Source organism: Engraulis encrasicolus, chromosome 15, assembly GCF_034702125.1.
Source record: "Engraulis encrasicolus isolate BLACKSEA-1 chromosome 15, IST_EnEncr_1.0, whole genome shotgun sequence".
NCBI lineage: Eukaryota > Metazoa > Chordata > Actinopteri > Clupeiformes > Engraulidae > Engraulis > Engraulis encrasicolus.
Genome location: NC_085871.1, coordinates 55145672 through 55161095, shown reverse-complemented (window position 1 = coordinate 55161095; position 15424 = coordinate 55145672). Strand labels below are relative to the sequence as shown.

The following is a 15424-nucleotide window of genomic DNA, read 5'->3' as shown; positions in this document are numbered from 1 at the left end:
CACACACACACACACACACACACACACACACACACACACCACAACACCCCATAAGTTCTCCTCTACTCTACAGGGCATGGGGGTCAACAGAGGAATCAAAACGCAGCTCAACACCCCCCTCTAGTGGCCCTACTGTGGTACTGCAGCAGCATCATCAGAGCACACTGTTATTGAGTGACCCAGTTACAGAGTTCAACAACAGATCTCTTCTCATGTCAACAACAACACATCTCTACTCATGTCAACAACAGATAGACGTCAATAAGACTTGCAAATGTACTCATCTGTGTTACCATAGTTACCTAAACTCTGTGTGTTTATCTTTGGTTACCATAGTTAGCTGAAGTTAGTGTCTTTATCTGTAGGTTTCTATGGCTAGCTGACGTTAGTGTGTATCTGTAGGTTGCCATAGTTACCTGGAGTCAGTGTTTATGTGTGGTTGCCATAGTTACCTGGAGTCAGTGTGTATGTGTGGTTGCCATAGTTACCTGAAGTCCATGGGGCGTCCGGGTGGGGCCTCCTCTCTCCCTCCTCTGTAGTACGGATACGACTCATCCTGGAGGACACACACGCACGCACGCACACGCACGCACACGCACGCACACACACGCATGCACGCACGCACGCACGCACACGCGCACACACACGCACACGCACGCACACACACGCACGCACGCACGCACGCACGCACGCACGCACGCACACGCGCACACACACGCACACACGCACGCACGCGCGCACACACACACACGCGCGCACACGCACACACGCGCGCACACGCACACACACACACACACGCGCGTACATACGCACGCACGCACACACACACACACGCACACGCACACACACACACGCACACACACACACGCACGCACGCAGGCACGCACACGCACGCACACGCACGCACACAAACACACACACAAACACACACACAAACATACACACACAAACACACACACAAACACACACACACACAAACACAAATACACACCATAATTTGCTAAATAAAATATTGTGCAGAATCCCTTTCAATCCCTTTCATTCTTTACATTATTACCTCCGCCAGGAGGTCATGTGATCGCCGCCTCCAGGAGGTCATGTGATCGCCTCCAGGAGGTCATGTGATCGCCTCCTCCAGCAGGTCATGTGATCGCCTCCTCCAGGAGGTCATGTGATCGCCTCCTCCAGGAGGTCATGTGATCGCCTCCAGGAGGTCATGTGATCGCCGCCAGGAGGTCATGTGATCGCCGCCTCCAGGAGGTCATGTGATCGCCTCCTCCAGGAGGTCATGTGATCGCCTCCAGGAGGTCATGTGATCGCCTGCAGGAGGTCATGTGATCGCCAACAGGAGGTCATGTGATCGCCTCCAGGAGGTCATGTGATCGCCGCCAGGAGGTCATGTGATCGCCTCCAGGAGGTCATGTGATCGCCTCCAGGAGGTCATGTGATCGCCCGATTTCTGCCATGTCTGTCCGTCTGTTTGTTCGCTGCTATTCCGCGGCCTGCCACAGGGTGGCCGAGGTGAATTGAGCAATGACCGGGCGTGCCTGCTAGGTGGATTGGTGGACAGTGACCACAGCCAGAATTTAGGCTATAACGCTATAACGGATTTGCTGTTCCTACATGGCTGCGTAGCCAATAGCACACCAAATTATTTATAATATAAAATATGGCACACATATCGTCGCAGAGTTAACTGTTCTCCGAGGGTTCTCCCTGTCAACTAAATCAGCTTTCGCTGCGTTTATTGTTCTTTGAGTGTTTCCCCGTTCCGTTGAAGTTCACGAAGGGTGGAGAGATATTAATTACGGCGAACAGTGGTTAACAGTCATGAACAGAAAGCGCCAAGGAAGGAAAGGTATCCAGTTCACTACATTTAATGTTAATCAAAGTTGTGTTGCGACAGTCGCCACAAAGCCAGATTGAATGCACACCGCGCGGATTCGTCGTGCATGCATGGCTGAAGCATAGTCTACTTACGCACCAAAACATGATGTTTGTACGAACAGTGGAAAGGATAGTGATGAACAGACAGCGCCAATTGAGGGAAAGATATTGAAGTTCACTACTTTTAAGGTTAATCAAAATTGTGAACGCGTTCTCAAAGGTTAAGGTTGACCAGCGTGGTAATATCATTCACGATATATTATAGGTGGATATTAATAGCTGTGCCATTTAATATTGTGGCAAAACAATGATGTAATATACGGAATACACCGCGCTCTTCCGTGTGGTGCGTCTCCAGTTGAATGCACTTAGCAAGTAAGGAAGTGGATCGCACTCAGGGTCTTCTTTCCTGCTTTTTTCATTTTTTACATGGAAGCATAAAAAATAAAAAGAAGTAGAAAAGAAGACCCTGTGAGCGATCCACCTCTTTACTTGCTAAAACAATTATGTGATGAAATGCATGCTGCCAAGTTTGCCAATCATCAAAATGTTTATAACAACACAATGAATGAATAATGTCACCAAGGATAGCGATGGGATCCAATTATTTTCCAAATCACAGTATTGCCTATATGGCATGACCAATCACATTTGCCAATCCCAGAATGACAGGTGAATCAATACTACAGTCATACTACAATAGGGCAGTCATGGGTGAGCAGTTATGGCGTCAGACTTGCATCCCAGAGGTTGCCGGTTCGACTCCCAACCCGCCAGGTTGGTGGGGGAGTAATCAACCAGTGCTCTCCCCCATCCTCCTCCATGACTGAGGTACCCTGAGCATGGTACCGTCCCACCGCACTGCTCCCCAGTGGGCGCCACTGAGGGCTGCCCCCTTGCACGGGTGAGGCATACATGCAATTTCGTTGTGTGCAGTGTGCAGTGTTCACTTGTGTGCTGTGGAGTGCTGTGTCACAATGACAATGGGAGTTGGAGTTTCCCAATGGGCTTTCTTTCACTTTAGCTTTCACTAAAATAACCAGGAGACATAGGCCTACGCCCTGGCTAATAAAAGAGACAAGGTTCACTTCTATGAGCACAATGGTATGTAGGCCTAGACTATAGATGCCTCCGCGCTCCCCCAGGGGGGCTTACGCCCCACTTTGAGAAACACTGGCCTAGACTATAGACCCGCATGGATCACACCACACCATGTCACAAATATTACAACAAATTCAGTTTCCTGGCGGAGTGCATTTCTAGTTGTATTTCAATTGTGCACTTTATGAGAGTGAGTGTGCGTGTGTGTGTGTGTGTGTGTGTGTATGTGTGTGCAAGTGTGCATGTGTATGTTTGTATGTGTATGTGTGTATGTGTATGTGTGCGTGTGCGTGTGTGTACCTGCGGGGCGCTGACCCGGCGTGGTGCGGGTGGGGGAGGGGGGGGCGGTCCTCCTCGGTGCTCGGGGGGGAAGTGAGAGCCGTCTCCGTGGTAGCTGCGGGGGGGTGGTGGTCCGCCCCGGTAGAAATTGCCGGAACCTTCGTACTCGAACCCGCGACCGCCCCCCCCGCCCCCATACTCCTCATCAGGACGACCGAAACCAGAGCGCCTGTAGGGGGCCTAGACACACACACACACACACACACACACACACACACACACACGTTAGAGCGCCTATAGGGGCCTAGACACACACACACACACACACACACACACACACACACACACACACACACACACACACACACACACACACACACACACACACACACACACACACACACACACACACACACACACACACACACGGCTAGTCCTGTCACACATCAAAGCCACCCTACCCCCCACCCTAGACCCCTACCAGTTCGCATACCGAGCCAAGCGATCCACGGAGGATGCAATTTGCTCTGCCCTCCATCCAGCCCTCACCCACTTGGACAATAAAGACTCATATGTGAGAATGCTGTTCATTGACTTCAGTTCAGCATTCAATACCATAATACCACAACAACTCATCAGAAAACTGGACAAACTAGGTTTCAGCACCTCCCTCTGCAACTGGCTGCTGGACTTCCTGATGCAAAGACCACAAGCAGTACGGGTAGGGAACAACACCTCAAGCACCCTGACCCTGAGCACGGGGGCTCCGCAAGGTTGTGTTCTCAGCCCCCTGCTGTTCACGCTGCTGACACACGACTGCACAACGACCCACAGCACTAACCATCTAGTGAAGTTTGCGGATGATACAACACTGGTGGGCCTCATCACCAAGGGCGATGAGACTCACTACAGAGAAGAAGTAAACCTGCTGGCCAGATGGTGCAAAGACAACAACCTCCTGCTGAATGTCAACAAGACCAAGGAGATTGTTGTCAACTTCCAAAGGGTCCAAAAAACAACTGCCACCACTGACCATCGACGGCGATGCTGTGGAGAGAGTGAGCAGCACCAAGTTCCTTGGAGTGCACATCAGCGACGACCTCTCTTGGACCACCAACACTACATCACTGGCGAAGAAGGCCCATCAGCGTCTCTACTTTCCTGCGCCAAACTAAAGAAGGCAAGTGCTACACCCTCCATCATGACAACATTCTACAGAGGAACCATAGAGAGCGTCGTGTCCAACTGCATCACAGTGTGGGGAGGAAGCTGCACGGAGAAAAACAGGAAGACACTCCAGCGTGTTGTGAACACAGCGAAGAAGATCATTGGAGTACCACTCCCCTCCCTGCAGGACATTTACACCACACGCCTCACCCGGAAAGCACTGATGATCATCAAAGACACAAGCCACCCTGCACACAAACTGTTCAGCCTCCTGCCCTCTGGAAAGAGGTACAGGCGCCTCCGTTCCCGTACCACCAGGCTGGCGAGCAGCACAATGCACCAAGCGATCAAGATGCTGAACACTCAACCCACTCTCCCTCCACTGTCAGCCTCTAGCCAGCAAGGCCACTGAAACCCCCCCCCCCCATCCCCCATCCCCCACCACCATATCTGCGACTGAACATTCCACCTGCACTACTATACTTGTGACTGAACTTTCAACCTGCACTAACTCAAAACATACATGCACACACACACACACACACACACACACACACACACACACGCACACGCACACACACACGCACACACACACGCACACACACACGCACACACACACACACAAGCACACTGCACTTTCTGCACTAAACCCAAACATAAACACACTGACACACACACACACACATACACACACACAGACACACGAACACACACACAGACGCACACCGCACCTTCTACCTGCACTAAACACATACACACACACAGACACGACACACACGACACACACACACACACACCACACACACACACACACACACACACACACACACACACACACACACACACACACACACACACACACACACACACACACACACACACTGCTGCTGGTGTACTTGACAGACCTTTTTAATATTTATTTTTCTTCAAAATGCTACTATTACCATGTCAGAACGCTATAAAGGACTTTTTTTTAGGAAAAGCACAAAAGCACAACAATACCTCTTAATGTATGTCCTCTACAAGTCTTCTGTTGTCCAGTCTTGCACTTTAAATGTCTGTATGAGCACTGTCTATGTCCATACTGTCTTAAGTCCATGTATAAGTACTGTCTATGTCTATACTGTCTATGTCCTTACCTAGATTAGTCTATCTCTGTATGGGAAAGCAAGAAATGTAATTTCAAATTCTTTGTATGACCAGTGCATGTAAAGAAATTGACAATAAAACCTACTTGACTTGACTTGACTTGACACACACACACACACACGTTAGAGTTTAACAGTCATACTCGAAACCAGACCACCTATAGGGAGCCTAGACACACACACACACACACAAGGACACACAATAAACACACACGGAGAGGGAGACACACTGCTACTCACCCCTCTCTCCGGGGGGAAGCGCTCTTCGTACATGTCTCGAACATTCCGCTCTCTCCTGAATGCCACTGAAGATTAAACACACACACACACACACACACACACACACACACACACACACACACACACACACACACACACACACACACACACACACACACACACACACACACACACACACACACACACACGCACAACTCTATAATACACTCTATTACAAACACAGTACTGTATTGCGATGGTGGTAAGTATTCATGAAAAAGGGAACATTAGTGAACGAGCAGCATGAATTCTGGAAATAAACAACTAAAAATCTCACACAGTGTCCCTTTAAGAACCACTGGCCTACAGTATAGCACATACAGCGCTTCAGGCTGTGAACACTTTTGTAAATATGATTTCTACGGTTTTTATTTTTATACATTTTCAAAACTGTCAAGACAACTTGTTTTTCACATGGTCATAATGGAATAATTTGTGTAGGATTTTGACAACAGAGATTCATTTGCAGCATTTGGAATAAGGCTGTAAGATAATAAAATGTGAATAAAGTGAAGCGCTGTGAATACTTTCCGGATTGACTGTATCACCATATAATACACTCTATCCATTACAGTAGCCTACTGTGTAGTATATGTTATGATACAATACACTCCATTACAGTAGCCTACTGTGTAGTATACATACATGTTATGATACAATACACTCCATTACACATACAGTAGCCTACTGTGTAGTATACATACATGTTATGATACAATACACTCCATTACACATACAGTACTGTGTGTATTGACTACAGAGCAAAATACAAAGACATCATCAATCAGCATCACTTACAACACACACAGAAAACCTGCACTGAAGCCTATCAATACAAGACATCATAAAGGAAACCGGTGGACTGTCACACGCATACCGCTTCTAATGGCATTCATCTATATACACGTCAATGTCATGCACTGTAATACACATCGTCTAGCATATACATGCAAGTGTCATGGACTAATGTTCCACTGGACCAGGGTCTGGAGTACTCACTGCCAAGCTGTTAGTGCGCGCGGCGGCGTCAAGATGTCTTCCAAGCTGTTAGTGCGCGCCTCTAGGTGTCTTCTGGTTTGATCTGGTGCGATGCCTAGAAGAAAACAACATAAAAAAGAAGGTTTGACAGGATTTTAACATGAGAGATGAATCAAGCTGGAATTAAATAAATAAGCCTGGTGGTTTGTGTTCATAGCACGGCCCTCGGAGGAATTTGATGTGGCCCCTCGCTCGGATGACAAAGGTTCCCCCAACCCTAACCCTAACCCCTGCAGTGTAGGGCTAGACTAGTAGTAGAGTAGAGTAACGTTATTGATCCCCGGGGGAAATTCAGGTATCCAGTAGCTTACATAAATGCACAAATACACAAATGCCCACATGGACATTTCAAGACACCTTTAGTTTTTGGATCTGATCAGACAATGTCTTATCAGCTGACTATGTCCTGGGCCAGTGTTTCCCAACCTTTTCTGTCTCATTTGTTAAAATTACATTTTTCCAAGTACCCCTTTCAGTGTGCTCGCGTACCCCTAGTGGTACACATACCCCTGGTTGAGAGCCACTGCAAAACACAGTCACTAACTATTCACTGGTAGGACTATTCCACTTGTCTGCATGTTATTGTATTGTATTCAGTGATCTAAATTAACACCAGCCAACCTGCCCACTGCTGGTGAAATTCCAGTTTGGCAGGTAGAAAATACTAACTCACAAGCCACTTTGGCCCATTAGTGAGTGTGTGTTCGGCTACTATAACAACAACATCTACTAGCCATTTTTGCTGGTGGTGAAAAAGGTTAATTTCGGGCCCTGATTGTATTATATTGCATTGTATTGTGTTGTGTGGGTAGGCCTACTGTGCGTGTACTGTCTATGTGTATGCCTACTCTTTACGTCCATACCCAAAATATGTCTGCATGGGAAAGTAAGAAACGTAATTTCAATTCTTTGTATGAGCAGTGCATGTAAAGAAATTGTCTTGACTCTTCAAAGCTGTTTGCATGTGTCATAATAACGTTAGCAAGCTACCACTAGTGACCTGGGTTGGCTTGGAAGAGAGCTTTGTCTCTCCTTCATACACCCGCCAGCCTGCAAGGCACATTTCAACACATTGTATTTATAAAGCACTGTAATGTGCTCGATATCGGCACTAGTGAGCATTTTACACATCGTGGGTAATAAAGAGACAGCATGAAAGACATAAACTCACCACGGGCACAACATTTGTCGGTGGGCAGTTTCGGGTAAACTACATCCGGGTACGAACGCCACGTAACTGTTTTCATTGGTGGACTGCGGTGTCAATCAAACCTACGTCATATTCGTGCGCCAACGTCAACAAGCCGTGTTTTGAAGTTGATGTTGAAGACTATTTTTCCTAATATCGTTTATACTGGTCACTGTGAATAGAATGCAACATTTTAACATGAACGGCAAAAGCTACTCAACTACTGCTTACTAGGAAATAAGGAATATATGTCTGTTTAGGTAAGTACGGTGTGTTTTTAGCCCATCGGATAAAGTGGAGTGGAAACTCATCCATGCCTGCATGCTTTATCTGTGTGATGAGTTCTGCCGTCTGCGACCAGACAGAGGAATATACTGCTGACTTTGCTGTCGTTGTTTTATCTTTCATGTCACAGACGTCCTGTAAGTCAAGTGTCCAACAGCACGTCAAGATGAGTGGTGGATTAGCGCCCAGTAAAAGCACCGTTTATGTGTCAAACCTGCCATTCTCTCTCACCAACAGCGACCTCCACAAGGTAATGATCAATACCCTGTACCAAGGCACCTAACCCCACACTGCTCCAGGGACTGTAACCAATACCCTGTACCAAGGCACCTAACCCCACACTGCTCCAGGGACTGTAACCAATACCCTGTACCAAGGCACCTAACCCCACACTGCTCCAGGGACTGTAACCAATACCCTGTACCAAGGCACCTAACCCCACACGGCTCCAGGAACTGTAACCAATATCCTAAATGCGTGTGTATTGTAATGTATGTACATTATATAGCATGCATATGGAAACAATACATTGTATTGCATTGTATGCTCCTGTAGCTTCATGTTGATATGATGATATGCTCTTACAAGTGTGATGTCAACTCAGCTAATACATCGCTTTCTTTTCTTTTCCACAGCTGTTTTCAAAGTATGGCAAGGTTGTAAAGTAAGTATGATGATAAACATAGAGGATGATTTGTCTGTTTTTTTTTTTTTTTTTTTAATTATCAAATAGTCTGCCTGGGATTAGTTGGCGGTTGTTTCACTTGAAGCTCAAATGTAAACTGTAGAGTTGACACCCGTCCCTTTAAATACAGAATCCTCCCTTATTTGGAAGTCCCTTACCTTTTCCTTATTTTTCCTTAAAGTTCCTTATTTTCATGAATGTCTAAGTCTGAAACGGGCCAAAATTTGGTTAAAAAGCAGGAAATTGCATCTAAAAAATACATTTTTTTCTGGGGGAGGACCACCACTCGTTAAGGTGACTCATCTGAGTAAAGTTGTTGAGCTGTGTGTGTGTGTGTGTGTGTGTGTGTGTGTGTGTGTGTGTGTGTGTGTGTGTGTGTGTGTGTGTGTGTGTGTGTGTGTGTGTGTGTGTGTTGCAGGGTGACGATCGTGAAGGACAAGGTGACGCGTCTGAGTAAAGGCGTGTGTGTGTGTGTGTGTGTGTGTGTGTGTGTTGCAGGGTGACGATCGTGAAGGACAAGGTGACGCGTCTGAGTAAAGGCGTGTGTGTGTGTGTGTGTGTGTGTGTGTGTGTGTGTGTGTGTGTGTGTGTTGCAGGGTGACGATCGTGAAGGACAAGGTGACGCGTCTGAGTAAAGGAGTGTGTGTGTGTGTTGCAGGGTGACGATCGTGAAGGACAAGGTGACGCGTCTGAGTAAAGGCGTGGCCTTCGTCCTCTTTCTGGACAGGGAGTCGGCCTTCAACTGCACACGAGCAGTCAACAGCAAACAGGTGACACACACACACACACACACACACACACACACACACACACACACACACACACTCAGCAGTCAACAGCAAACAGGTGACACACACACACACACACACACACACACACACACACACACACACACACACACACACACACACACACACACACACACACACACACACACTCAGTCAACAGCAAACAGGTGACACACACACACACACACACACACACACACACACACACTCAGCAGTCAACAGCAAACAGGTGACACACACACACACACACACCACACACACACACACACACACACCACACACACACACACACACACACTCGCACACACACTCAGCAGTCAACAGCAAACAGGTGACACACACACACACACACACACACACACACACACACACACACACACACACACACACACACACACACACACACACACACACTCAGTCAACAGCAAACAGGTGATACACACACACACACACACACACACACACACACACACTCAGCAGTCAACAGCAAACAGGTGATACACACACACACACACACACACACACACACACACACACACACACACACACACACACACACACACACACACACACACACACACACACACACACTCACTCAGCAGTCAACAGCAAACAGGTGACACACACACACACACACACTAAGGGTGGGCGATATTTCTCGTCTGCGAAATTATCGTGAATGTTGTTTTGACGATGAGTAATTTTGCAATATCGAAATATTTTTATGAAGTCGCTAAAATCAACAAAGCGCTGTGACATGACTCCTCCAAGCCTGTCGGCCAATAGTAATTTTGTTGTGAACTGTAGAATAAGTCTGTGAACCAATGAGCAGACAGTGCTGAGGGGGGCGTGGTGCAGCGTTTTGGCAGGCAGGGAGAGAGAGAGATCTCGAGTCACTCGTGCAGCACTGCTGCTGGGCAGTGGAGGAGAGTTGTTGTTATCCAAATGGTGGATTTACATGAGGAATTCAACCATTAAACCAGCCATTGCATGATGCTGAGGGCGTTTTGGAACTATGTGCTTTTAATCAGCAACTGTCTGTGATTATGGAAAGCCAAATAGTTAGGAAGAGAAATAGCTTTGTCTCTAGTCTGAGAAATCGCGTTAGCATGCTAGTTAGCGAACTAGGCTAAGCAATGTTGTTCTCTACAACTAGAGTGGCTGTTACTCACTACTTAAACACCCACCTGCATGTATAGATATCATAACTGCTTAGGTGGACAAGTAATGTTAAGTTAGACTGGCGCAGTGAGTTAAATTACAATGTGTGAAATTCAACACATGCAATTTGCAGCTGCCTTAGTTAGGTTTATTTACATGGATATGTTTTCATGACAAGTGATGAAGTATTACTTTACAGTCCAGCATATGCATATTATTAAATTCAAAAAGTGAAAGCTCTTCAGCACAGCATTTCTCCCAACTCAACTCTCTGTCCCTCCCCAGTTAAAACACAAATGCAGCACTACTACCTCCAGTGCAGAATTAAAATTAAGTCTGAAATCATGCACAAATCATAGACAGCATAAATGTGTAGCTTTGTTATACTGCCATGCTTTGTGATATAGACAATGTTCTGCTTTACTCACCCTGCCCTGCCATGCCAAATTCCCATATTACGGTACACATTGATTACCCCCCCTCCCCTCCTGAAATAGGCTCTACTTGTTTTTGCAAGTGTTTTTGGAAATTATCGTCAAATTATCGTTATCGTGAAAATTCTAAAAATTATCGAGATAACTTTTTTTTGCCCATATCGCCCAGCCCTAACACACACACACACACACACACACACACACACACACACACACACACACACAGCAGTCAACAGCAAACAGGTGACACACACACACACACACACACTCAGCAGTCAACAGCAAACAGGTGACACACACTCAGCAGTCAACAGCAAACAGGTGACACACACTCAGCAGTCAACAGCAAACAGGTGACACACACACACACACACACACACTCAGTCAACAGCAAACAGGTGATACACACACACACACACACACACACACACACACACACACACACACACACACACACACACACACACACACACTCAGGTGGGCAATTAGGTTTGTATAGGCACCTGGGCACCAGTAGAGCTCTAGACTGGCATGGAGAGGGGTTAGGAGTGGGCACCAGGAGACTGGCATGGAGAGGGGTTAGGAATGGGCACCAGTAGACTGGCATGGAGAGGGGTTAGGAATGGGCACCAGTAGACTGGCATGGAGAGGGGTTAGGAATGGGCACCAGTAGACTGGCATGGAGAGGGGTTAGGAATGGGCACCAGTAGAGCTCTAGAGGAGTTAGGAATGGGCACCAGTAGACTGGCATGGAGAGGAGTTAGGAGTGGGCAGCAGGAGAGGTCTAGAGGGGTAGGAGTGGGCAGCAGGAGAGCTGTAGAGGGGTTAGGAATGGGCACCAGTAGAGCTGTAGACTGGCATGGAGAGGGGTTAGGAATGGGCAGCAGGAGACTGGCATGGAGAGGGGTTAGGAATGGGCACCAGTAGAGCTCTAGAGGGGTTAGGAATGGGCACCAGTAGAGCTGTAGAGGGGTTAGGAATGGGCACCAGTAGACTGGCATGGAGAGGGGTTAGGAATGGGCACCAGTAGACTGGCATGGAGAGGGGTTAGGAATGGGCACCAGTAGAGCTGTAGACTGGCATGGAGAGGGGTTAGGAATGGGCACCAGTAGACTGGCATGGAGAGGGGTTAGGAATGGGCACCAGTAGACTGGCATGGAGAGGGGTTAGGAATGGGCACCAGGAGACTGGCATGGAGAGGGGTTAGGAATGGGCACCAGTAGAGCTGTAGACTGGCATGGAGAGGGGTTAGGAATGGGCACCAGTAGAGCTGTAGAGGGGAGAACACATTGTTCTTCAGGTTGGCAGCACATTGAGTGTGCGTGTGCGTGTATGTGTGTGTGTGTGTGTGTGTGTGTGTGTGTGTGTGTGTGTGTGTGTGTGTGTGTGTGTGTGTGTGTGTAGCTGTTTGGCAGGACTGTAAAGGCCAGTATTGCCATCGATAACGTGTGTGTGTGTGTGTGTGTGTGTGTGTGTGTGTGTGTGTGTGTGTGTGTGTGTGTGTAGCTGTTTGGCAGGACTGTAAAGGCCAGTATTGCCATCGATAACGGACGAGCTGCCGAGTTCATCAGACGCAGAAACTACACAGACAAGAGCCAGTGCTACGAATGTGGAGTAAGTATACGAATATAGTATAATATAGTGTGGAGTAAGTATACGAATATAGTATAGTGTGGAGTAAGTATACGAATATAGTATAATATAAGTGGAGTAAGTATACGAATATAGTATACAGTGTGGAGTAAGTATACGAATATAGTATACAGTGTGGAGTAAGTATACGAATATAGTATAATATAGTATAGAGTAAGTACACGAATGTAGTATAATATAGTATAGAGTAAGTACACGAATGTAGTATAATATAGTATAGAGTAAGTACACGAATGTAGTATAATATAGTATAGAGTAAGTACACGAATATAGTATAATATAGTGTGGAGTAAGTATACGAATATAGTATAATATAGTGTGGAGTAAGTATACGAATATAGTATGCAGTGTGGAGTAAGTATACGAATATAGTATAGTGTGGAGTAAGTATACGAATATAGTATACAGTGTGGAGTAAGTATATTAATCTAGTATACAGTGTGGAGTAAGTATACGAATATAGTATACAGTGTAGAGTAAGTACACGAATATAGTATACAGTGTGGAGTAAGTAAGTAAATCTAGTATACAGTGTGGAGTAAGTAAGTAAATATAGTATACAGTGTGGAGTAAGTATATAAATCTAGTATACAGTGTGGAGTAAGTATACGAATATAGTATGCAGTGTGGAGTAAGTATACGAATATAGTATACAGTGTGGAGTAAGTACACGAATATAGTATACAGTGTGGAGTAAGTATACGAATATAGTATACAGTGTGGAATAAGTATACGAATATAGTATACAGTGTGGAGTAAGTATACGAATATAGTATAATACAGTGTGGAGTAAGTATACGAATATAGTATACAGTGTGGAGTAAGTATACGAATATAGTATACAGTGTGGAGTAAGTATACGAATATAGTATAATACAGTGTGGAGTAAGTATACGAATATAGTATACAGTGTGGAGTAAGTATACGAATATAGTATACAGTGTGGAGTAAGTATACGAATATAGTATAGTATAATACAGTGTGGAGTAAGTATATTAATCTAGTAGGCCTATACAGTGTGGAGTAAGTATACGAATATAGTATAATACAGTGTGGAGTAAGTATACGAATATAGTATAATATAAGTGGAGTAAGTATATAAAGTAATCTAGTATACAGTGAGGAGTATATATATATTAATTAATCTAGTATACAGTGTGGAGTATATGGATTAATCTAGTAAAACTGGGAAACTCCAACTCCCATTGTCATTGTGACACAGCACTCCACAGCACACAAGTGAACACTGCACACTGAACACAACGAAATTGCTTTTATGCCTCACCCGTGCAAGGGGGCAGCCCTCAGTGGCGCCCCATGGGGAGCTGTGCGGTGGGACGGTACCATGCTCAGGGTACCTGAGTCATGGAGGAGGATGGGGGAGAGCACTGGTTGATTACTCCCCCCACCAACCTGGCGGGTTGGGAATAGTATAATAATAATATGGAGTGAGTATATGAATTTAGTATACTATAATGTGGAGTAAGTATACGAATATAGTGTAATATAATGCACTATTAATAAATATGACCAGTGTTAAGGAAACTATGGCGCACCGCCATAGTTTAAATATGGCCGCCATAGTTTCGAAAATGTGTGTGTGTGTGTGTGTTTGTGTGTGTGTGTGTGTGTGTGTGTGTGTGTGTGTGTGTGTGTGTGTGTTCTAGGACTACGGCCACCTGAGCTACGCGTGTCCAAAGAACGTCCTTGGAGAACGAGAACCGCCCAAGAAGAAAGAGAAGAAGAAGAAGAAGAAGAAAGAAGACGAGCAGCAGTTGTGAGTAACATTACTTAAAGGAAAACGTCGGAAATTTTCAATTTTCCTATTTTTGATGACACATGTCCCCAAAAAACGATTTCTCATCGTGTTTACATTTTTAACCCGTAGCCTTGCGCTCCCAGATTTTTTTTTTACTACTAGCCATGGGCGCAGCCATTTTCAGCAGAATATTACGTCAGAAAGAAAATTGTATTTGTGCAGCAGATCATTCTACTTAGTTCTAGAACAGTGGCGGAAGGCTAGGGAATGATTTGGGTGAAGACGCAGCGCTGTCACAACGCGCTAGCACCAAGGACAGCGGTCATTCATTTGTTCACAGCAAAACCCACATGAGAGGGCAACGAAACAGTCCAACATAATTTATCCTCTGATATGAATCCTATCAACTTTATAATAAATTGCACTCCATTGCTGGTTTGTAGGCCTATGCTATGAATGTTGTGACTTTCTCCCCCTAACTTCTGCACGCTGGTAGGCCTTGTTGTCACGGCAGGAAGCGGCACAAAGCGACACAAAGGGATGAATCGGACGGCAGTCCGAATAAAGCAGT

General features: G+C 45.9%; 2 protein-coding genes across 2 annotated transcripts in view; one reads left to right on the top strand and one right to left on the bottom strand.

Annotated features, from left to right (window-relative positions):
- Positions 1-8130, bottom strand: part of pphln1 (periphilin 1) — a 36309-nt gene extending 28179 nt beyond the window's left edge. The window contains exons 1-5 of the mRNA XM_063217677.1: positions 8071-8130; positions 6861-6954; positions 5823-5887; positions 3289-3507; positions 489-556 (exon numbers count right to left, since the gene is read on the bottom strand). Of these exons, the coding sequence (XP_063073747.1) occupies positions 489-556; positions 3289-3507; positions 5823-5887; position 6861 (353 nt within the window). The 5' untranslated portion in view covers positions 6862-6954; positions 8071-8130. The remainder of the gene's footprint in view (positions 1-488; positions 557-3288; positions 3508-5822; positions 5888-6860; positions 6955-8070) is intronic.
- A 39-nt stretch (positions 8131-8169) lies between these two features.
- Positions 8170-15424, top strand: part of zcrb1 (zinc finger CCHC-type and RNA binding motif 1) — a 10279-nt gene continuing 3024 nt past the window's right edge. Inside the window, exons 1-6 of the mRNA XM_063218095.1 lie at positions 8170-8348; positions 8504-8623; positions 9009-9037; positions 9717-9828; positions 12948-13055; positions 14762-14871. Coding sequence (XP_063074165.1) covers positions 8540-8623; positions 9009-9037; positions 9717-9828; positions 12948-13055; positions 14762-14871 — 443 coding nt within the window. The 5' untranslated portion in view covers positions 8170-8348; positions 8504-8539. The remainder of the gene's footprint in view (positions 8349-8503; positions 8624-9008; positions 9038-9716; positions 9829-12947; positions 13056-14761; positions 14872-15424) is intronic.